The sequence below is a fragment of the Petaurus breviceps genome, unplaced genomic scaffold, assembly GCF_028583685.1.
Source record: "Petaurus breviceps papuanus isolate PSGF00001 unplaced genomic scaffold, PetGlider_PUasm1.0 91133, whole genome shotgun sequence".
Lineage (NCBI taxonomy): Eukaryota > Metazoa > Chordata > Mammalia > Diprotodontia > Petauridae > Petaurus > Petaurus breviceps.
The window spans coordinates 9,554,252-9,578,868 of NW_027187419.1; the positions used below are offsets into that span (position 1 = coordinate 9,554,252).

Here is a 24,617-nt window from a genome sequence, read left to right on the forward strand (position 1 = left end):
TTCTTAAGTGGTAATGATAGAATAAGTTTTCCCCCCCAAAGATTACCTTAAATCAGTATGTTTTTCTTCAGTGGAAATGGCAAGACTCTTGACTGTAGGAAGCTACGATCTATATTTTGTACTAGGAATAATAAGGTACAGTTAATTTATGGTCTCATTTTATGTGCATAGATACATACATAAGCTTTCTTGGAAGAATGTTGACTTTTTAGAAACAATTGGCTAAGATCTCTTTCCCCTTGTTGCCCTCCAGTGAATTCAAATGTTTGCCACATTCTCATTAATACAAATCATTATTATCTTGAGGTAAAATTTAATGATTCCCCACAAAAAACCAGTACTGCACTTTGTCTCATCCAAATCAAGTTAAATCATCATCTGTACTCTCAAGGAGCTTACAGTCTAATTTTTTCCCCTGCTTATTTTAAAATACTTGTTGTCATAGACATGCCTATTATGTCCAAAAAGTGATTCCTAAAAACTAATCTGCTAGAGAGTGCAGAACACAAAAATGTAAATTATGGCATTGCTTCTTACTTACCAATATTACGCTAGATCCAGGTAGGAATATAGAGTATTGCAGAAGTCTGGGAGAGTAGGAAACAGACCATAAATCAGAACTTCAGGATGATAGGTTTTACTTGATCACATATGCGTAGGTCCATGTTTATGTCTTCAGATTTCCTATGTGCTTTTTTTGCCTTATGATTTATTTGGCTTTTTAATAACATCAGTATTTCTAAATGTTAAAAATTAGATAGTTTAATTAAAAATATGCCATTACCCAAATCCATCTGATTCATTGATGTGTTTATTTGTGTTTGCATTTGATTAGATGTATTGATGAAGAGAAGGAGAAAGATCATCCAAAGAGCATTCCCCTTAAAATCTTTGCAAAGGACATTGGGAATTGTGCTTATGTAAGTGTTTTTCCAAGTCAACAAATTTAATTCCAAGTAATAGGATATAAAAGAACACAAGAAACATTAGGGGTTGGAAGAAGTAGGGAGAAGACACATTCAGAAATTACTATGTGGGTAGAAAACTCTGTATCTGAAATGCAAATTCTGGGGTTTGCAGAGTAGTGAGAAATCCATGTTAATTACAGTCTTTGACATCTTTAGAGAGTATATTTCAGAATATCTAAGGAAATACTTGTCATATCTCTCTCCTTTCTTCCTCCCTCTGGCCTAAATGCCTTACTGGCCTCTTTCAGAAGCAGCTGCAGGGTCATGCTGCTGTCTTGACTAAAGAAAGTCATTTCCCCAAAGAGGTATTTCCTATTAATAATAAACAATCTCCATTTTCTGAACTGTCATTTCTTAAATAGGGGACACTTCAGTTTGCAAAAGATCAGTCTTCATTCTGTGGAGGTGAAAAATGACAACTGCCCCCTCCCCCTTTGCCAAGCCTCCCCACCCCTTACTCCCAACCCCCGTCCTTCCCAGATCCCCACTCCGGCACATGAATTAACTGTCCATTTTCATAAGAGAAAAGTATATTTCCATCCTCCTTCCCCTTCCCTCCAAAAGGATACTTTTGTCTTATATTGGTCAAACTAGGAGAGTTTTAGGTGTCCATCACTGAGTATAACTCAGTGTCCTAGAATCGTGGTGCAGTGGCAAAGATGTGATCGGTGGTTAAAGATAAAAAACTTCATTTTCTGAGTTTTTAAAAATGATACTGTGTTCTCTCATAGGCTACAGCAGCTCTGGATCACTAGAACTATGCCATGATTATGTGAAAAAAGATGTGTAGTGCAAACCACTTATGTTCTAGCCAAAAGCAAAAGGTTTCCAAATGTTCTGACCTATTTCTAAGTGTCAGATGTCACTGCTTGAAAGAGATGCTTGATTTTTTAATGGTACAAGAACTCAGTGATCCCCTATGGCATATTCCTCTCATCTTTCTCCTTTGTTTTAGTGGCAGTGAAAATTGGTTACTTTAATGGTTTTTGTGAAAGATCACTTGGTTCTTTCTTAAAAAAAAAGTGAGAGAAAGAGTATATGTGTGTGTGTGTGTTTGTGTGTGTGTGCGCTCACACATGCATATACACACACATATTTCTTCAGCTTTTTACTATGGGAAAAATAGGTGGCTAATAAAGGTGTGAAATAGAGAAGGAGAGGAAAGTAGAAATTCAGGCAAGGCTGCTTTCCTGTGGAAGGCAAGAATGACCTGCAGATTTTAGGTGCTAACATGGCAGAGTGAGGAAGGAACCTTCTGAAATCCTTCCAAATTCCTCTCCAAACAATTAGGAAGCCACCTCAGAATTGATCTAGAAGCAGGAAAGCAACTTAATAGGCAGGCAGGGAAAATCTGTCTCTCTAGCTAGGGTGGGAGAAGAGTGAGGTCCAAGGGCAGCAGCAGTAGCTAGCCTCATAGCAGGAAGCCTGTAGCTCCAAGCCTGTAGCTCCAAGCCTGGGGCAATCCACCATCAAAGCCCTGCCCTCCTGCATACCAACAGCCCACTAGGAAAGTAAGCAGTCTGTGCAGCACAGCAAGGTCCTCCCCCAGTGACCCCACCCTCAACATAAGCCACCCACAAGGCCTTGACCAAGTTGCTGACTAGTAGTGAAGCCCCTCCCCAGGCCTCACAAACAGTGACAGTTGGCTGCTGGGACCAACCTACCAGCAGAGAGACCCTGTTTCTATAGCAAGCCAGGAACAGGGTCTCACCACTGAAGCAGACTAGCAACAAGATTCTTACTCCAGAGGTAGCCATAAGAAACACTCTGTTACCTAAGTAGCCCAACAGCAAGGCCCCACCCATTGGGCATGCCAGCAGCTAAACCCCACACCCATGAAAGGCCAACAAGGATGTTCCAACCCCCAGCCTGAAAAGAAGCCTCCAGAGAAAGCAACCTACCAAACTATGAAGCCTAGTGAAAGCCTGCAGAAAGACCCAGAGCCCTAGTACAAAAATCTTGGGACAGTGCAGGATCCAAGCCCAACTCTCATATGAAAACACCAAGTCACAAAAAGGGCAGAAAAAATTAGTAAAAAACAACAACAAAAAATCAGGCCTCAGACACTTTACACTTACTAGCCATGTGACCTTGGGCAAATCACTTAACCCCAACTGCCCTGCCTTCCCCCCTCCAAAAAGCAAAAAAAAGAACTTGACTATGGAAAGTTACTATGGTTGCAGGGAAGATCAAGGCATAAACTTAGAAGAGGACAATAGTGTCAAAATGGCTACATGTGAAGCCTCAAAGAAAAATATAATTTGTTCTCAGGCTGAAAAAGAATTCCTGCAATAGCTTTAAAAGGATTTTTTTTTTTAATTAGAAAAGTAGAAGAAACAACTGGGAAAATAAATGAGAGTGAATCAAGAAAAAAAGAGTCAATAGCATGGGAAAAGATATTTAAAAATTTAGCAATGAAAATAGCTCCCTAAAAAATAGAATTGGCCAAATACAGAAATACAAAAGTTCACTGAAGAAAATCATTCTTTAAAAATTAGAATTGACGAGGTAGCTAGGTGGTGCAGTGAATAGAGCACTGGCCCTGGAGTCAGGAGGGCCTGAGTTCAAATCCTGCCTCAGACACTTAACACTTACTAGCCATGTGACCTTGGGCAAGTCACTTATCCCCAATTGCTGTGCCCTCCACCCTTCAAAAAGCAAAAAAAAAAAAAAATAGAATTGAGCAAGTAGAAGCTAATGACTCTCTAAGACATCAAGATACAAGAAAACAAAATCAAAAATGTGAAAAAAAATAGAAGAAAATATGAAATTTCTCACTGGAAATACAATCAGCCTAGAAAATAGATCCAGGAGAAACAATATAAGAATTATTGAACTACCTGAAAGCCATGATTAAAAAAAAAGTCTGGACAGCATCTTTCAAGAAATTATCAAAGAAAACTGACCTGATATATTAGAACCAAAGAGAAAAATAGAAATTGATAGAATCCACACATTAACACCTGAAAGAGATCCTAAAATGAAAACTCTCAGAAGAATCATGGCTAAATTCCTAAGCTCACAGATCAAGGAGAAAGTAAGGCAAGCATCCAAAAAGAAACAATTCAAATAACATAGAACTATAGTTAGGATTACAGCTTCCATGATAAAGCATAAGAGGGTTTGGAATGTGATATACTGGAAGACAAAGGACTTAGGAATTCAATCAAGAATCACCTACCCAGAAAAACTGAATATAGACTTTTAACAAAAAAAAATTGACATTTAATGAAATAGTGGACTTTTAAGCTTTTCTAAATAATAGACCAGAGTGAAATAAAAAATTGAACCTCCAATACAAGATTCAAAGGAAATAGAAAAAGGTAAAAAGAAAAAAACAAACCAAGAAAGGGAAAACATAAGAAATTCAATAAAGTTAAACTGTTTATATTTCTATATGGCAAGATAATATTTGCAACTCTTAAGAACTTTATTAATACAAGAGCAATTAGAAGAAGTATATGTAGACAGAGGGTGTGGATATACACTGACTTTAATGGGATGATATCCCCCAAAAAAACAAAATAAAGGGGTGGGAATGAAAATTACACTGAAGGAAGAAGGAAGGGGGAGTTAACTCACATGAAAGAGCTATTATAAGGGAGTGAAGGATTAGGGTGGGGGGAATTTGACAGGCAAAGCTTAAATCTTTCATCAAAATTGGCTCAAAGACAGAATCACATATACACTCAGAAGAAACAGAAATTTCTTTTACACTATAAGGAAATAAAAAAGGATGGGGATAATAGAAGGAGAAGGAGGGACTGATAAAAGGAATGGTAGATTGGTGATCAGAAGTAAAACAGTTGTGACAAGGGAAAGGGGCAGGGGGGAAGAGAGGCAGGGATAAATAAAGTAAAAATAGTATGGAAGGAAATGCATAGTTAAGTTATAACTATAAATGTTAATGGTATGAATTCAGCTATAAAATGAAAATAGGCAGCAGAATGGATTACAAACAAGAATCTTGCAACATTTTGTTTGCCAGAAACATATTTGAAGCAGAGAGATACACAAAGGGTAAAGTTAAGGGGTTGAAGCAGAATCTATTATGCTTCCCCTGAAGCAAAGAAAGCAGGGGTAGCTATCATGATTGCAGAAAAAGCAAATGTAAAATTAGATCTAATTAAAAGAGATAAGGAATGAAGTCATATCAGTACTAAACATATATGTACCAAATGGTATAGCATCTAAATTTTTGATGGAAAAGCTGAATAGGTTACAGAAGGAAATAAGTTATTAAACTATAGTAGTGGGGGACCTCAACTTTTACCTTCTCAAAACTACATAAGTCTAGCCAAAAAATGAATAAGAAAAAAGGTAAGGATGTGAATAAAATTCTGAAACACATATGGTAGGTCTCTGGAGGAAATTGAATGGGAATAAGAAGGAATATACCTTTTTTTCTCAGCAATACATGACACCTACACAAAAATTGACCATGTATTAGGACATAAAAACCTCATAACCAAGTGCAGAAAAGCAGGAGTAGTAAATGCATCCTTTTAAGATCATAAAGCAATAAAAGTTACATTCAATAATGGACAGTGGAGAGATAAAAAATTTATTGGAAATTAAATAATCTAATCCTAAAAAATAAGTGGGTCAAAGAACAAAACATAGAAACAATCGATAATTTCATTAAAGAAAATGACATCAGTGATATGCCAGCATTTATGGGATTCAGTCAAAGTGGTATTTAGGAGAAAATTTATACCTCTACTTACATCAGTAAAAGAAAAAAAAATAGATGAATTGGGCATGCAACTAACAAAACTAGAAAAAGAACAAATTATAAATGCCCAATTAAACACAAAATTGAAAATCAAAAGAGAGGTTATTAAAATCGAAAGTCAGAAAAACATTGAAATAATAAATAAAACTTAAAGCTGGTCTTGGGGGGGGGGACAATAAAATTAGATAAACTGTTGTTTGAAAAAAGGAAAGAAGGAAACCAAATTACTGGTATCAAAAATGAGAGGGGTTGGGGGCGGCCAGGTAGCACAGCGAGTAAGAGCACCGGCTCCAGTGTTGAGAAGACCTGGAGATCAAATCCCGGACTCAGACACTTAGCACCCACCCAGAAACACCTGGCCGTGTAACCTTGAGCAAGTTACTTAACCCCAATTGCTTAGGGGCAGCCAGGTGGCTCAGCGAGTAAGAGCACCAGCTCCAGTGTCGGGATGACCTGGATCAAATCCGGGCTCAGATACTCAGCACCACACCCAGAAATAATAACTGGCCGTGTAACCTTGAGCAAGTTACTTAACCCCAATTGCTTTAAAAAAAAAAATGAGAGGGGTTGGGGCGGCCAGGTGGCTCAGCGAGTAAGAGCACCGGCCCCAGTGTCGGGATGACCTGGGGATCAAATCCGGGTTCAAATACTTAGCACTATACCCAGAAATAACTGGCCATGTGACCTTGAGCAAGTTACTTAACCCCAATTGATTAAAAAAAAAAGTTTAAAAAAATGAGAGGGGTGAATTCACCACCAGTGAAGAGGAAATTAAGACAATTGTTAGGAGCTGTTTTGACCAATTATATGCTGATAAAGAATATCTGCAAAACTATAAATTTTCCAGATTAACAGAAAATAAAATACTTAACCTTATCTTAGAAAAATAAATTGAACAAGCCATCAATGAACTTCCTAAGAAAAAATTACCAAGACCAGATGGATTCACAAGAAAATTCTACCAAACACTTAAAGCACAATTAATCCCATTTCTATATAAAATATTTGGAAAAATAAGCAAAGGAGTCCTACCAAATTCCTTTTATGACACACAAGCAAAAGGAGGTCATCTAACCATACCAGATCTCAAACTATATTATAATGCAGTAATTATCAAAACAATCTGGTAGTGGCTAAGTAATTGAGTGCTGGATCAGTGGAATAGATTAGGTATACGTTACATTATAGCAGATAAATCCAAAGATCCAAGCTTTTGCAACAAAAGCTCGTTACTTGACAAAAAATGCTGGGGAAAATGAAAACCAGTATGGCAAAAACTAGGTATAAACCTACATCTCACACTGTCTACCAAGTTAAGGTAAAAATGCTACATTATTTTCACATAGTGATGCCATAAGCAAATTAAGAACATAGAATAGTTTTATCTGTCAGATTTATGGATAAGGGTAGAATTTTAGGACCAAAGAAAATATAGAGAGCATTATAAAATGTGAAATAGATAATTTTGATCATATAAAATTTAAAAACCAATGTAACCAAAATTATAAGGAAAGCAGAAAACTAGAAAAAATTTGCAACAAGTATCTGATAAAGGTCTCATTTCTCAAATATGTAGAGAACTGAGTCTAATTTATAAAAATAACAAGTCATCCTTCAACTGATAAATGGTCATTATATGAGCAGCCAGTTTTCAGACAAAGAAATCAAAACTAGCTACAGTCATATGAAAAAATATTGTAAATCACTGTTGATTAGAGAAATGCAAGTTAAAGCAACTGTGATGTACCACCTCATACCTATCAGGTTGGGTAACATGACAAAAAAAGGAAAATGATGGATATTGGTGGGGATGTGGGAAAACTGGGACACTAATACAGTGATGGTGGAGTTGTGAAATGATCCAACCACTCTGGAGAGCAATTTGGAACTATGCTCAAAGGACTATAAAATTGTGCATACCCTTTGATCCAATAATACTACTCCTAAGTTTGTATACTAAAGATATCCAAAAAAAAAGGGGAAAGGGCCAAATGTACAAAAATTTTTATAGCAGCTCTTTTTGTGGTAGCAGATTTGGAAATCAAAGGGATCTATTGGGAAATGGCTAAACAAGCTGTGGTATATGATTTTGATGAAATATTATTGTGCTATAAAAAATGACAAGCAGGATGATTTCAGAAAAACCTGGAAAGACTTACATGAATCGTTGCAAAGTTAAGTGAACAGAACCAGGAGAACATTATATACAGTAACAGTAATATTGTTCATTGAAAACTCTGAGTGACTTTGGGGCTTTTCTCAGTAATACAATGATCCAAGACACTCTGGAAGAACTAATGATGAAGCATACTTTCCACCTACGGAAAAAGAACTGATACTGTTTGAACACAGACTGAAGCTTGCTATTTTTTACTTTTTACTTTTTTATTTGAGATGCCTTTTACAAAATAACTAATGTGGAAGTGTTTTTACATAACTGCACATATATAACCCATATCTGATTGCTTGCCTTCAGGGAGGGTTGAGGGGAAGGAGAAAGAAAAGGATAGACTTTGGAACTCAAAACTTTAAATAAAAATGTTAAAACAAAAAAGAATGAACTAAATTTGGCTCTCTTTGGCTATATCATGAACTTCTTAAAGGCATGTTTCTGAGAATGGTCACCCCCAGAGCGGAACAATGGATGAATGTGAGAAATAGGTATTGATTGACACCAAGAGGAAGGCATTGGTGAGACATTCAGTCTTAACTGTCTTTTCTTTGGGGTCTCTGAATTATAACCATCCCGGTAATTAATTCAGTTGAAGTTGTGATAAAATAAAAAAAACCGTATCAAGAATTTTAAAAGATTGTCAGAATTAATGTATTAAATGACTTCTCCAGGGTCACACAGCTCTAAGTGTCTGAGGCCAGATTTCAACTCAGATCCTCCTCATTCCCTAGCTGGTGTTCTATCCACTGTTCCATCTAGCTGACTGGTGTTTCCTTTTTCAAATTGCTCATTCTCTGCATACTTAAATGACCTTGGGAAAGTAATTTTTTAATAATTGCATTTCAATATACATGGTTTCCTTTCTAATCCCTATTATTTTACTTTATGCATTTAAAAACATCATTCCGAGAAGGGGTCTATGACATAGAAAATGTTAAAAAAAAAAATTCAAGTCTTGGTGATCTTTTAAGATTGGTCCCTTCTAGCTCTAATCTTAGAACAATTATGTGATAAAGGGATTCTTTTTAAATACTTTTATTCATAAAACAATTACAGCTATTCAGAAGACAAGATATTTTGGTCAAATAAGATACTTACAATACAAAAACCTGCAGCATTAAAAAAAAACACATAGATTATGAAGGGGATCTTAAAGGCTTCATTATCACAGAGGTAGAAGTATCAGAGACAGGATTTGAATTCAGGTTTTTCTAACTCTTTATTCAGCACCTTATCCACTAATTACCTGGGAGCCAGATGGTTAAATTGTAGAATCACAGATCAGTATGTTTCCAATTAATCTTTCTCCCCCCTCACAATTTATTTATGCTTTAAAGCCTGTTCAGTTAATCTCAATGGTCCCATTTAAATACCTTATGTTAATTAAACTGTCATCCTTGGAACTGAAGATAAGAGTACTAGTGACTGATTTGGTCCAGTCACTGTATCATAGCAAACCTACAGGATATTTATAACAGTCATATTTATATGACACTTAAAGATTTGCGAAACAAATATTATTTTATCCTTATAACAATTCTGGGAATTAGATGCTCTTATTAGCCCCAGGATGAAGTAACTGAAGCAGCCAGAGATTAAGCGACTGACTTGTCCAGCCAATAAGTGTCTGAGGCCAGCTTTCAACTCCAGTCTTTCTGGTTTTAAGACCAATGCTATTTCCTTTTTGGTATAGAACCAAGGGCAGTTAAGTGACACAGTGGATAAAGTGCTAGGTCTGGAGTCCTAAAGATTCATCTTAATGAGTTCAAATTTGGTCTCAGACGTTTACTGGCTGGCTGTATGACCCTGGGCAAGTCACTTAATCCTGTTTGCCTCAGTTTTCTCATCTGTAAAATTAGTTGGAGAAGGAAATGGCAAACCACTCCAGTATGTTCACCCAAGAAAACCTCAAATGGGGTCACAAAGAGTCAGACATGACTGAAACTATGCAACAGTAATAGTACTTATTCTGGGAAGGAAGGACTTGGGCCTGTGATTTCACCAGTATAAACAACTCAGTAAGTTTCCTCCACTGATACAGATTGATGACTGGTCTGGGTCACTCCGAAATTACTTACCTAAAGTCACATACCTATCATCAGAGGATAAGATTTGAACACTGCTCTCACTGCCTTGAAGACTGGCCTTCCATCCTGAGTCATGCCACTTTCACAATAAATACCATTCTATTTTAATAATTTCTTCTGGAATCCAGAGAACTATCCACATGTCACATTTTTTTCTAACCCTTTTGGTTTGTAATCCTTTTTTCATATTTTTGACAGAATTATGCAGAATTGAAGTAAAGAAATAACTCCCTTTCCCAGAGTCATACTAAGCCTATTACAGCACCAGAAGTAGAGTTTCTCCTTCCAAATGTTCTGTCCTCTGATTTCTAGACCAACTCTGTTAGTATTGAGTTTTCATTACTTCTTCCCCTCTCCCCATAGTTTTGAATGTGAACAAGCTTGGTATTGCTCAGAAACAAAACAAGTCTTTTATAGCCAGTTCTTAATTATGCATACCAGTGGGGGATATGATTAATTGGAAAGGGTAGGGTTGGTTTTTTTGTTTGTTTGTTTTAATTTGTGCTGGGCTTTGCAATGTGTGCATTCATATTTAAATGTGAATTTGGTCAGGTTCCTTCCTGAGAGTCTTACCACCTGAAAGAAAACAATATAGCTGTGCCATGAAAACTCAGCTCATTCTGGAGGGAAATGAAAAGCTGTCTTCCTTTTCCCATCCTTTCACGTTCCCTGAGCTCTTCCTTGCTGCCTAAGTTTCTTGTTCATGTGATTGCCTTGAGGACACAGCCATAATTTCTCTTTCAAACTACTCTGTGATTCACAACTTCTCTCTATTAGGGGAGGTAAATGTTTTCACCAATGTGGGTGGTGTCAAATTAAAATAGAAATAGGGGCCATTATACCCTATATGAGCATCCCTGCTGGCTGCATATGGATTTAGAAAACTACTTATTAACTTTACCTATGCTCTATTGTATTTTTATTTATTTTGCCAAATATTTCCCAATTACATTTTAATCTTTGGTTTGGGCTTTACTTGGTGGTTTTGGATACTCATGGTCTAGCTGACTACCCTACCTACCTTACCCCTAGTTAGGCTACAGGCCACCACATAAGGGAGGAAGACTGGATGAAAAATAATGATGTTGAAGAATTTTTATCATATATTCTGTTTATAATGATGTCAGTACCTTCAAAAGCGAGTTTTGCCCTTAAAATGTGGGTGATCCAGTGTTGTCTATAAATGGTTTATCTTCTTTAAAGTCCTTCATCCTCATGATCTTTTTTGTTATTTCTCTTTCTCTTCTGCAGTCCAAAACAATAACAATCACGAATTCTGATACAGTGAATAAAATCATCACCATGGCCCTGCCAATGCTAGGGATAAATGTAAGTTACTTAGGCTTTCTCATGGTTAAGTGTCATTTTCATGCCTGTCTGTATAGGATCTATAAATCTACCCATTATCAAGCAGGTTGTTATTTGGTATAAATTCAGTTCAAATTATGCTCCTTAAAATAAAAAACTAAAAAAGAATGAAAGCTGAAATATCAAGATTATTCTACAACTTGAGTGTTGATTTAGTCACTGATATTAGTGTTACAAAAAGATTGTAGATTTAGAGTTTTCAGAGACCTCAGATGTCAGGAGTCATCTCACCCACCAACCCTCCTCAATTTAGGAGGGAAGAAATTAAGCAGTTAACTGACTTGTCCAAAGTCACATGATCTAATAGAAGATTCTGATGAATATTTAAATATAACTTGTAGTCAAATGGGACTGAATTGAAACCAGGACTTGCTAATAAAATTATGTCTTCCTTATTCTGCATATTTCATATTTTATAATATAATATCTAATTTGAGAGTCTCAGTGTTGTTCTAGTATACTTAATTCCATGAATCTTGATTTCATGCCCATTTTCCAGATTGGGGAATTTAAATGGAATGATAAATGAGGAGGACAGTTTCAAATAGAATTCAGATTTCTGCATTCTGAATCCTTTACTCTAGCCAGTAAACATTTTACTGTCTACATGTTCATAGTATTAGAATTTATATTTTGCCTCAAGTTAGAGCAACCTATGTCTAATAAATTAGTCTTTGCATCCTGACATTTAAAAGTATGTTTGTTAGGTCAGGTGTTTTGAGACTTTGTATCCAGGGAAGTGTGAAAAATGTGACATCCCAGGCAGTGTGGGCAGGCCATTCTTCCTCTAACAAGCCACTCCACACATCTCCCTCTGGCCTGCTGCCATCTGGTTCTTCAGTGAGAGTTCAATCAAGTCAGTGCTTCCCTCCAGATTTCTTTTGTTTCCTCCCACAGAGATCTCTTCCTTAGGGGATTGTGCTTTTTTTTCAGCTCCAGGAAAACAGGGAGCTTTCTTCTGACTTTCACAATTCCAGATGTTTTTCTGGAATGCTCAGCCCTTTACTGAAGCAGACCAGTACCCAAGAAAGCATTGTATCAAAAAGGCATCCCAGCAGCATATGGTTGAGAAATAGAGTGACCATTTGGAAGGTGGGGAAGGGGAACAGAGTAAGCATTTATATATCAGGCACTGTGCTTTACAAGTATTATCTCATTTGATCCTTACAACAGCCCTCAGAGATTTTATACCCATTTTACAGTTGGGGAAACCAAGGCAGACAGAGTTACTTGCCCAGGGTGACACAGCTACTAAGTATCTGAGGTTGGATTTGAACTCAGTTCCTCTGACTCCAGTCCCAACACTATCCAGTGTGCCACCTAGCTGCCACTTGCATGAACTGGCCCAGCAAAAAAGAAGGCATAAACATGAGAAAATGTAAGCAAGTTCTATAAAAGGAGCTTTAGAAAACACTCCATGTGTTTGATTGCTACCTCAGAAGCCAGTTTGTTCCAAAACAGACCTTTGGACATACCACTGAGCACAGCCAAACTAGTGCTGTACAGACAGCCCAGCCGTGCCATTCTTCCTTCAGCCTGGACTCTGGGAAATACTGTGGAATGTTCTCCATTCCAGTGGTTGATAGACTCAAGCTCTTTATGAAGACAGCACTGTCCTAAGTGCTCTGCCTCATGAACCACCTTCACTCAGCTACTCTGATCACAGTGGTTGTTGTGAGCCCAGACTCCAACGTTAAGTGATCAGGGACCACACTGGTTTTTAGCAATGGGCACAGATCTTGAACCAAAGGAAAAGTGGGATGTTCTCAGGAGCAGGAGCTCTTTCAGGCATGGCTATTCAGCCCAACTATTCACATGATGGACACCAGGTGACTGCTCTGTAATTACTACTGCTTTGGGCTTAATGCTAAGAAACATTTCTGCAAAACCTAACAGGGAGCCAGACTTCTTCCTTTCCCCTTAGGGATATTCTGTACCTTGTTATTCCTTGTAACATCCCTTCTTAGTCATCTTGGACATCTTGGGGGTTGCTTAAAGACAATCATAGCCATTACAGAGCATAATAAAAGACTACTTGTAAGGAGGCATTTAAAAGGAGTAGTTCTTGATGGGCTGTGGCGAATGGAGTTTGATCTGTATTCTATTAACCCGACATCACTGAAATGTTAGAGGCTTAGGAAGATGTTTTCCTTCTATTTTAGACCATAGGTCCCCTTGTGTTTTCCAGAGATATTCATTAACTTTGAACACTCCCTGGGACAGCACTGAGCACTGATCAGCTCTGAGGGCCCAGGCATGCCAATGCACACACGCAAAGTGAAAGTTCAGTCATTTGCCTTTTGGCTTTGAGTGCTAGCATAGAAAGGTCATCTTGACATTTTATTTTATTTTATTTTTTAGCCAAATAGGTACAGTGCAGTAAAATCTGAGGTCAGAGAACTTTAGTTTAGAGTTCACCTTGATCTTACCAGCTCTGTAATCTCTTTGGGCCTCAGTGTCCTTATTTGTAAAAATAAGCAGCAGGTAGGTAGCAGTCGATAAAGTGCTGGACTTAGAGTCAGGAAGACTCAATTTTCTATGTTCACATCTGGCCTGACAGTTAATGTCTATGTGACCCTGGGCAAGTCACTCAACCCTGCTTGCCTTAGTTTCCTCACCTGTAAAATTCGCTGAAGAAGGAAATAGCAAACTACTCCAGTATCTTTGCCAAGAAAACCTCAAATGAGGGCATGAAAAGTTGGACACAATTGAAAATAACTGAACGATAAGTGGAAGCATGATTTTAAAGGACTTTAAATGCCAAACTGACAATCTCAAATATTATCCCAGAGTAGTAAGGAGCTGTTGAAAACTTTTTAGTAGGGGGGATGGTATATTTAGAATGGTGCTTTAGGAATATCAATTTAGGGGCTATGTAGAGGATGGTTTGGAAAAGGAAGAAAATAAAAAAGGGAGTTAATTAGATGCTATTACAGTAATCCTGGTGAATGGAAAGGAGGCAATATAAGTGCAATATAGTGCAGTGGAAAGAGGACTCAAATTGGTGTGATGAGTCTTGGGTTCAAATTCTACTCTGCCACATACTACGTTAGGCAGAGAACTTCAACTCTCTGGGATTATTTCCTAGTCTAGAAAATGGGGTTGTGCTAAATGATGTCTGGTTTTCTTCTGGCCCTAAATCTGTGATCCTATGGCGGCTACATTGACCAAGACCTAAGGATTTATTCATCCTTCATTAGGATATTTATCATCACAACCAGATGGAAAAAAGTACCATCATTATGAGTTATTTGCTGAGACATTGAAGAGGCTCTAATAATAACTAGTATTTCTGAAAAGCTTTATACTCAGAAAATGTTTTCTTTGTATTATACCATTGGAATCTCATTGCACCCTGTGAGGTAATTGTTCAAATATTTTATCTTCATTTTACACATGAGGAAATGGAGGCTTAGAAAGGCTAAACAGCTTTCTCAGAATCCCATGGCTAATAAGGAGTAGGGCCAGAATTTGAACCTAGGTCTTACAAATGTTCATTCCTTTAAATTGCATTGCTTTTTTATACAAACCACATATTTGTAATCACACTCATTTTTACTGAGGGTTTAGTTGTAACTAATCTTTAGTGCCTAGGTCAAAAAGCAGTTTGCTTCAGGTGCAAGGGGAAGAATTGGGACTCACTCACCCAAGTTGGAGTAGATTTTTGAAAATAATAAAACAAGAAGGCCACATATTGTAGGGAAATGAACACAGAACTGTACATCAGGACGTTCTAGGTTTTTGTCCTCATCTGTAACATGGGAAGAGGAGGAGAGTGTATTCTAGGGTCCCTTCTAGCTGTTGCTTTCAGTGGCTGATTCATCTTAGATTGCTTGAAGAAATGAGCTCTCCTAATGCATTTAAAGTATAATTGCTTGGACAGAAATTTTACCCATCTAGAAATTCTCCATAACACACTTATTAGATAAATCAAATCTCTCCTAATCTTGTTTCTTTTACCCTTTTTCATGCATTTATTTGTATATGTGGTTATCTCTAATTTCTAGCATAAGGCACTAAGTCTTGGAAGACGCTGTTTACTAAAACCACTGTGATTAGTTTGTAGGAAAAAAAAAACATTTGATATTTTATGATCTCCTTTAGCAATCTGATGAACTTTCTTTTCTTGTTTGTTCTTTTTCCTTGACTAAAGTGATCAATTTTTGTACCTGAAAAGAATCTCAAACTAATTAAATTAAGGATGGAAGCTATTTGCTTATATACAGTTTCCACGAATTACAATTTTGTTTTTTTCTGCCACTACATAAAATGACAAGATTTTATTAGGAGCATAACTTTCTAGTGGCAATAAATTTAAACTGAAGTTTTGCCACTGAAATATGTAAGGAATATTGTTGAACCTTTGATAAGGCAGATGTGGTTCTTTCATGTAAAACAAGTTAATGTTCTCCATGACTGACAGAAGGATTCCAAGTGAATAGAGTTCTGTACTTGAATTCAGTACATACTGAGTTCAAATCCTATCTCAGGCACCTAATAGGTTGTGTGGCCCTAGATAAGTCACTTCTCAGCTTCAGATTCCTTATCTATAAAATGGACATGATAATGACATCTGCTTAGTGGATAGTTGTGAGAATCAAGATGAAATATGTAAAGGGCTTTTTCGACCTTAAAGTGCTATATGAATGATGACAATGATTATGATGAAGGTGATGAAGAAATGTATACGAGCAAGGCCATGGGAATGGGAAAGCAATGGGAAGTGAAGAGCAAAAAAAGAGTTTCAAAATAAATCAGTAACAAACATAAACCTCTTGCCAAAGACTGATCCATCCGAAACAATTTTCTACTGTAAAATACTTTAATGTGACGTTACAAACATATATATAACAAAACAAAAAATATGCCAAGGAGGGTGATCTCTCCCCAAAATGGGACTTCTAGCATCTATTATTTTCTCTTCATGAGAGTGATTGGGCTAGATGATGATTTTGTTTTCCTTGTTTGGAATTGCTGTCTTCCAGATTCAAGTTTGGTTTTTTTTTTTCTCTCCAAGATATTGCTTAGCTGAAACCCTAAACGAATCCCTTCTGTGCTATCATCTCAAAGCTAGTTGCCCAGCTGCTACTAGCATCAGGGTTATGCACTTTATAAAGCTGTCACCTCTGTCTATCATAGCACCAAACAAATGGTGCTTGTGGTTTCCCCAATTGTATGATAGATATTTATTGTAGGGTCAAACAGAACCCACATCAAAGATTTTCTGAGAATGCCGAGGAACCAACAAAGGCCAAGATCACAAAGAGCAGGTCATTCTCTTGGAAATGAGGAGGAATGTAGAAAAGTGTTCCAAATCGCTAATAATAAGAGATACAAATGGAAAGCATTGAGCTTTACCTCACGCCAATAAATTGAAAAACATAATAAAAATTGGAACAGTCCACGTTCAACGGGCTGTGGGAAGACAGGAACATGAATATGCTGTTGGTAATGCTAGGAATTGTTCCATCCATTCTGGAGAACAATTTGGAATAATGCAGGAAAGATCATTAAGTCAGACCTTTTGCTTTAGCAGTACCTCTAATGGACATATAACCTAAGAAAGTCAATGACAGAAGGGAAAGTCATTATATATAAAGTGTCCCAAAGGTCTTAGAAGTTTAAAATTATGCTCTGGCTTTTGGAACATACCATACATAACAATATATATAGCATTACTTTGTGTAGTGGCAAAAAAAATTTTTTTCACAAATGAAAGGGATGCCCATCAGTGGGGGAAAAGTTGAACAAATTATGATGTGAGTATAGTAAAAACATACTGTAAGGAAGGTCAGATATAAGGAATTCACAAAAACATGGGAAGATAAATATCTATGACCAGTCAAGGAGAGCTTGGCATTGCTCATGTAGGAGGTGGAATTTAAACCGTGAGGGATTCTAGCGATACTAAGAGGCAAAAGTAAAGCAAGAAGAACCCTGTACCAGACTGACTTTAAAGTGAGAAGACGTTCAAATCCTGCCCTAGTGTTTAGTGCCTTTGTGACCTTGGACAAATCGCTTAACTTTCCTGGGCCTCAGTTTCCTCATCTACAAAATGAAAGGGTTGTACTAGATGACCTCCAAGGTCTCTCCAAGCTCTAAGTCTATGTCCTATGATATACACAATATTATAAAATATTAAAAGACAAGAGAACTCTAATGGACATCCTCAGTTCTGAAAACAAACAATGAAACACATCTCTCACCTGGAGAGTTGGGAGCTTTTGGATGTAGAATGTGGTATCCAGTGCAATCATTAGGTTCATTGACTTTGCTTAAATGCTTTTTTTATTGCTTCATTATCAGGAACAGTTCAGGGGAGGGGGGGGCAAAGGGAAGCAACTGTGTATAAAAGAAACAGGCAACAATAAAAGTTTAAGGGGGGGGAGGCAGGAAAAGAAGAAGGGTTCCCTGAACTCTTAAGAAATAGTAAAGATGATATGAAGTCATGGTCTGTGGATTGCATCACAAGTAAGGGATTGATTATCTCAGGGTATGTGATGCTATTTAATTTGGTATTTCCCTGCACTGTTAAGAGAAAAGGGGAGGGGATCTGGATACTTTGGTCCGTCTCTGAAAGCTCTAGGGTGGCTCTCAGCCCCCACTACCTCAGGCTACTGTGAGTTATAGCATGCCATAGCCTGAAGTAGATAGTAAAAGTTCCTATTTGGCGGTCACAAAATTGAAAATCTCTAGCACAAATGCAGCAAAAGAACTGCTTTAACTCTTGACGGGGCTTGTGTTTCACTTCACAGGGTTCTGCAAAAGACTACCAACTCTGGGTGAATTCTGGGAGAGAAGAAGCTCCGTATCCACTCATTGGTAAGTTTCTGAAAAAATCTGATCAGGGAGGAAGTTTTAAAAAGTTAGTGGAGGGGCGGCTAGGTGGCGCAGTGAGTAAAGACCCGGAGTCAGGAGCACCCGAGTTCGGTTCTGGCCTCAGACACTTAACACATTAAAAAAAAAAAAACCCTAGCCGTGTAACCTTGAGCAAGTTACTTAATACCAATTGCCCTCCAAAAAGGCAAAAAAAAAAGTTATTGGAAAGGAAAACCCCAAATACAGGTATACTTAGTACTGTTGGTCATGTTAACTTTGGGCCTTGTCTCCTTATGTCTTATGCTTCCTAGCTAAATGAAGTGTTTACTTTTCAGAAAGATTTCTATAGTATCAAGAGAATGTAAAATAAGGCTGAGGGGGAACCAAAAGCCACACCTTTATTTACCTACTAGTTTTCTAGTTTGTCATTTGTTGCATGTTTAGACTTCCTTTGTACTTGGTGCTTGTCAGACCACATCTAGAATACTGTGTCTTGATACTATGGAATAGGCCCAGAGAAAGGCAACCAAGCATGGTGAGGGGGTACTGGGGAGGGGCTAGAGAATGAGCCATATGTGACAGATCAGTGAGAAAGAAACATATTTCAAAAAGGTGGAGGGCTGGGGGTGGCACAGGTTATGAATGCTGTCTTGAATTATATGAAGTCTACCATGTGGAAGACACATGAGATTTGTTTTCCTTAGACTCAGATGGGAAAAATTAGGAGCCCTGACAGTTAGAAGTTGCTGAGAGGTACATTTTGCTTCAGTGTAAGGAAAACCTTAGCAATTAGAGGTGTCCAGGCATGGAATGTTATATCTTTAGAGGTGATGGTTTCACTGTCACTGACTGTCCTTGAATGGAGATTAGACGACTCCTAAAAGTTGGGGGAAATGTCTTCAGAGACCTGTGATTCTCTCACAATATCTACCCCGTCTAATTCTTTGTTGTTGTTTCTTTGGGGCCTATCTCTGTCAATTTTAGAAGTTACTGTTTTTGCTGTGTGCTCATTACTTAAAGCATAATTCTTGAATTTTGACTGACTCTGCCTTGAAAGAACAGCTCACAATCTAGGCATAGCAAACAGTCTATCTGCAAGCAATTAATAAGCATCTTACCTTTGGACTCTTCACAGTATTCTGCTCTCCAAACCACAATGTCTTTCCCTGCACTTCTCAGCATTGGCTCCGCAGATGTCACAACTAAAATCGTTAGATCATTAAGTCTATTCCTTCTAATGAACACAGGTAAAGCACAAGGCTTGAACTGGGAGATCAAGATCCTGTATAATCTCCAAGGTGGTACTTGCCACCAGGCCACTTGTGAAGTTGGCTAGATTCCAGAAGGGTGTCAGAGCCAGCCATATTTCCCTGTGTCCACCTTAGAGATTTCTATCAGCAATTCTCCCCTCAGTGATCTCAAAGCAAGTTTTCAGGCATATCAGCTGCAGGGGATCCTCTCTCTCTGCAGGACAGATACATGTACACACACTCATATTGACTTAAAAAGTCACTTTCATTATGTAATTTCTGTGTCATGTCAAAAAGAATAAATGTCTCTCTCACTTGACAAATCTTTCTTGAAAAGCTGCATTAAAAGAGTCAGCAATGTTTGAAGACCTTTAGGATTGGGGAGTTAGAAGAGAAGTCTTTGGTAGTGCATTTAGACAGCACAATTTTCACAGTAGTTTCTTGACAGATGCATTGTTCCATTCAGCATGATTCCCTCTCACAGTTAAAGGCAGCTCTATGCAATGGTATTACTTATACTGTCTTATGCCATTAGCATGATTTAGACACAGTGGGCCTATCTTGTTCTGCTTGCCCTGTCCTTACCCTTTATTTATTTAAGTGTTTAAGTGTGCATGCCTTTTATCCTAAAGAGAAGATTTTTTGCATTCTACCTTCAGAGAGCCATCTGTGGTCTGCTGGAAAGAGACAGCATTGGCTTTTGATTCAGACAAGTTCCCTTCGTAACTCTGAATTTGAACGTAAACTTCACCTTTATCAACTTCATTTTCCTCTTCCATAAAATGTCAATTAAGAATGCTTTAGTTCTACTTCCTTTACTGATTTTTTGTGAGAATAAAATGAGGTAATCCACACATATGTTGTTGTGGTGGTGGTTGTTGTGGTTGCAGTGTTGTTTAGTCTTTTCATGTCCAGCTTCTTGTGACCCCATTTGGGGTTTTCTTGGCAAAGGTACTGGAGTGGTTTGCCATTTCCTTCTTCAGCTCATTTTACAGATGAGAAAACTAAGGCAAATAGGGTTAAATTATGTGCCCAGCGTCACACAGATACTAAGTGTCTCAGGCCAGATTTGAACTCAGGAAGGTGAGTTTTCTTGTCCCTAGGCCTTGCACTCTCCCCACTACACCACAAAGTTACACGTCTGTCTGTCTATCTATCTGTCTATCTGTCTGTCTGTCTGTCTATCTGTCTATCTAATCTTATCTACACACACACACACACACGCATAGAATATTTGTAAACTTAAGTATCAGCAATTGTCATTGGGTCCTTTCATTTGTCAGTGGGTCAATATTTAGCATCCAGGTGATCTGTCTCTCACTCCTCACTCTTGTTCCATGCTCGGCTCATCTCCTAGAATGCTTGCTTTAAGAAATGAAGAAAAGAAGCAAAATGTCCACAAAGAGGAAAAATGTGGTGACCCATTCAGTTCCTCCCTATTCTTTTCACAATAGCAAATTGTCTTCAAGTTTCTGATCACGTTCTTAGGTCATTTTAGTTGGGGTCAGGCATCCTATAGACATTTGACAACAGCCCATGTTTATTAACTGCAAATGGCAAGAGAGAGCATTGTATTAGAGAAGATACACAGCTTAGATTAGACACATCCCTTTTCTTCATGCAGTTAACAGTTAATTCAGTGGAATGGACTACCTCAAGAGATAGCAGGTCCCCCACCCCTACCCCCAGCCTTGAAGGTTTTCTAGCAACAGTCAAATAATCACTTGTCAATTATGTTGCATTGTGGGGTTCTTTTGTGCATAGCTTGGATTAGGTGGTTGCTAAAGTCTTTTCCAGCTCTCAAATTCAATGATAGTATTCAGTAAGCAATTTCATATATACTTTCATATATATACATATATATGTATATGTATACACACATACATATATGTAGGCAAAGTGGTATAGAGGGAATCAGAAAGATCTCTGTTCAAGTCTAACTTCCAGAAATATCAGCTGGGTGACCATTGGCAAGTCTTACCCTCTTCTTTCCCTCAGGCAGCTTTCAAAGTCTATGATTATAGTTACAGATCGGTTGTCCATCTTCATTGGTTCAAGTAGTTTCCATGCTGGGAGTTGATTGCACCAATGAAATCATGATGATGCACAGATATCTGTAATGTGTACAGCATTCATTGTTAAGTATATTAGAGGAAAATCAACAGATTGTTGATGGAGATCCAAGAGAAAAGAGCGTTGTTGGCAAGGTGGGACCCGGAGACATTGATCCATGTGTCCGTGGGCCATGACAAAATAAATTGTTAACTTTTTTGTGTTTCATTTAGTCCCCCTGCAGCTGCTGAAAAATTTTATTTTATTTTGTTTTGTTTTGTTTTTTAAAGGGGCCCAAGAGTTTGAGTTAAGATGCCCAACTTCAGAGGAGCTTTGGGCACTTGCTCATTTGCCCTCAGATCTTCAAGTGGGTTCCCCTTGGCATCTTTGAGGGAAATTCTATGGGTAGCAGCAGCCTTTAGCCTCTTAACCACATCAGGGACATCATGGGTGCTTGAAAGACAGCAGTACACAACCTGATTGTCACTCCATATCAACACCACATTTTCTGTGGCCTGAGGGCTTTGTGACACTGAACTATTGATTAGCCTTGTAGTCCTTCACACACTTTTCTTTCATTTGAATCCTCCCCCTCCCCCCCCCTTTTTTTTTTGGCTGAATAGGTGAAAGTTGCTGTAATAATTTATTATGGCTGAAGTTTCATCAGTGTGTTGGGATCTCTGCCAGAACACAGAAAGCGCAGCATGGGTCGCTTAAGTTTAGTGAGACAAAGTAGGAGTAGGAAGAAGGGCACCCTCACTGCTCCCTTAAAATAACTGTGTAACAGCAAACTTTGAAACCCAGGGGGGCCTTTGAAGATAGGATGGGACAAAAGCTATTACCTTCAGCCCTTGAGGAAGTGACCCACCAACACAGACTCCCTTCTTGAACCCTAGGAGTTGGGTTATCCAATCCGTGAAGGGTCTAGGCTGCTCACTGATTTCCTATAGCCTTGCTGTCATCCCCTTCCTAGGATAGTTCTCCCATTGTCCATTGCAACTCCTGACAGAGGCAATGGCAGAAGAGAAAACTGAGAGTGGGCAGATCTGTTCCCAACAAATGTTGTTGATTCTTAACTGTCCAGGGTCATATCCAGTATGTGAATGATCTAGCCAAATCAATCCCCTGTTTTATCTATCTGCTAGGATAGAGAGCACATTTTCTAGCCCATCTGAACTACTCCATCCTTCAGAAATTCCCTGTGCTTTTCTACTTCTGTGACCAATGCCTAAAATACCTTTCTTCCTCCTCTCTACCTGCTAACCATCCTTTATTTTTTCTAATTTGTTTTGATGTCCCTTGTTTTTACATCAACTACATTGCAAAAGAAAGCAGTTAAGTATAACTAACCCACGTTTCAAAAAAAGTCTGACATTATATTCACTGTGTTATATCCATAGTGTACCTCCCCCCACACACATTATGCAAAGGATTGGAGGAGATGCCTTCTCATTTTTCTTCTTTTGTGGTTAACCTTAGGCGTTATAAATTCATAGCATTTGGTTTTGATTGCTATATTGTTGTGCATTCCATTTACATTGCTGTAGTCCCTGTATCTATTATTTTCCTGGTTGTGTTTACTTCATTTTGAATCAGTTCAAATAAATCTTCTCATAGGGCATTGAATAAATCACTTATATTTTTTTTTACAGTACAGTAGTATCCCATTCCATTCACAAATCACTTTTAGCCATTTCCCAGTTGATGGGTATATATTGTGTCTGCTTATTGTTTGTTGTTTTTCAGTCATACCCAACTCTTCCTGACCCCATTTGGGGTTTTCTTGGTAAAGATGCTGGAGTGCTTTGCCATTTCTTTCTCCAACTCATTTTACAGATAAGGAAACAGCAATAAATAGGGTTAAGTGACATGCCAGGGTCACACAGCTAGTAAGTATCTTGAGGCCAGATTTGAACTCAGGACGATGGGTCTTCCTGACACCAGGTCCAGCGCTCTATCCAGTGTGCCATGGAGTGAGGAAAACTCATTATCCTGAGTGTACCATGTGTAGTGTTTTGTATTAGAGTTTTTGCCTTCGCTTCCATAAGATCAGACATTATGTCTTCTCTAAATATCGTTTCTCTTCCTGGTGCCTAGCAGAGGGTTTTTGCCCAGCAGACACTTGATCAATGATGGATATATGAATGGATGAATGGTTGGGTCATTGAATCAGAAGAGTGCAGAGCTTGCCACCAGTATCTGACTATAATAACATTAGAATGGATTTGCCATAACGTTCCTCTGTTCTTTCTTGTTTGTAAGGATATCAACAGAATTACAGACATGCACTGATGATGGCACAGGCCCTTTAAGCTTTATAAGATTTTTTAAAGTTTTATTCTTTTGTGTCTACCCCAAGGAAAGACAAAATAAGAAAAAATGTGCTCCATACTACTCTAAGACTAGACCACTCTTCTGTACTGCAGAATATTCCTCTGGACCTGTGCATGATGATTACTGCCCAACAAAGTTTATAGATATTTTTAATGCATAGTACCCAAACACAAAAGGGCAGGCAGGAGGCTTGGTAGATGGAGTGTCTGACCTGGAATCAGGAATACATGAGTCCAGATGTGACCCCAGACACTGCTGTATGACTGTGCCTAAGTCACTTATCCCTGTGTGCTGACTCAGTTCCCTCATCTGTCTGGAGAAGGAAGTGGCACACCACTCCAGTATCTTTGCCAAGAGAACCCCAAATGAGGTCACAGAGAGTCTGAAATAACTGAACAACAACACCCAGACACGAACTGTCAGCCATTGCAGCATGCTGCAGACATGTTCACAAGAAGATAATGATGGTATCACTTTGTGACCAAGTCCATTATTCGGCTTTCCCTTCTAGGTCACGAGTATCCTTATGGAATTAAAATGAGCCACCTTCGAGACACTTCATTCCTGACGCAGGGATCAAAGGACTCGCCATCCCCGTTGGACTTCCAGGAGTCCTTCCTCATGGAGCAGCTGCCCCGGGAGATGCAGTGCCAGTTCATCCTGAAGCCCAGCCGCCTGGCCGGGAGCCAACCGCTGACTGGTGAGTGGCTTCCCCTCACAGGGGCCGCATTCAGCGCCAACTGTGCAAAACTGAGAGCTGCTGTTAGACCAAGCTGAATTACTGGAGGCAAAGGATGAGGGGGACAAATTCCAACCAGATGAGCAGCTCTT

General features: G+C 38.4%; 1 protein-coding gene across 2 annotated transcripts in view; it reads left to right on the forward strand.

Annotated features, from left to right (window-relative positions):
* ARHGAP20 (Rho GTPase activating protein 20) overlaps positions 1–24,617 on the forward strand; it is a 176,209-nt gene that overhangs the window by 107,706 nt on the left and 43,886 nt on the right. The window contains exons 6-9 of one of the 2 annotated variants that reach the window (XM_069080433.1): positions 836–920; positions 11,215–11,292; positions 18,087–18,153; positions 24,298–24,486. In XM_069080433.1, the coding sequence (XP_068936534.1) occupies positions 836–920; positions 11,215–11,292; positions 18,087–18,153; positions 24,298–24,486 (419 nt within the window). The remainder of the gene's footprint in view (positions 1–835; positions 921–11,214; positions 11,293–18,086; positions 18,154–24,297; positions 24,487–24,617) is intronic. The other variant, XM_069080434.1, reaches the window with a different exon arrangement.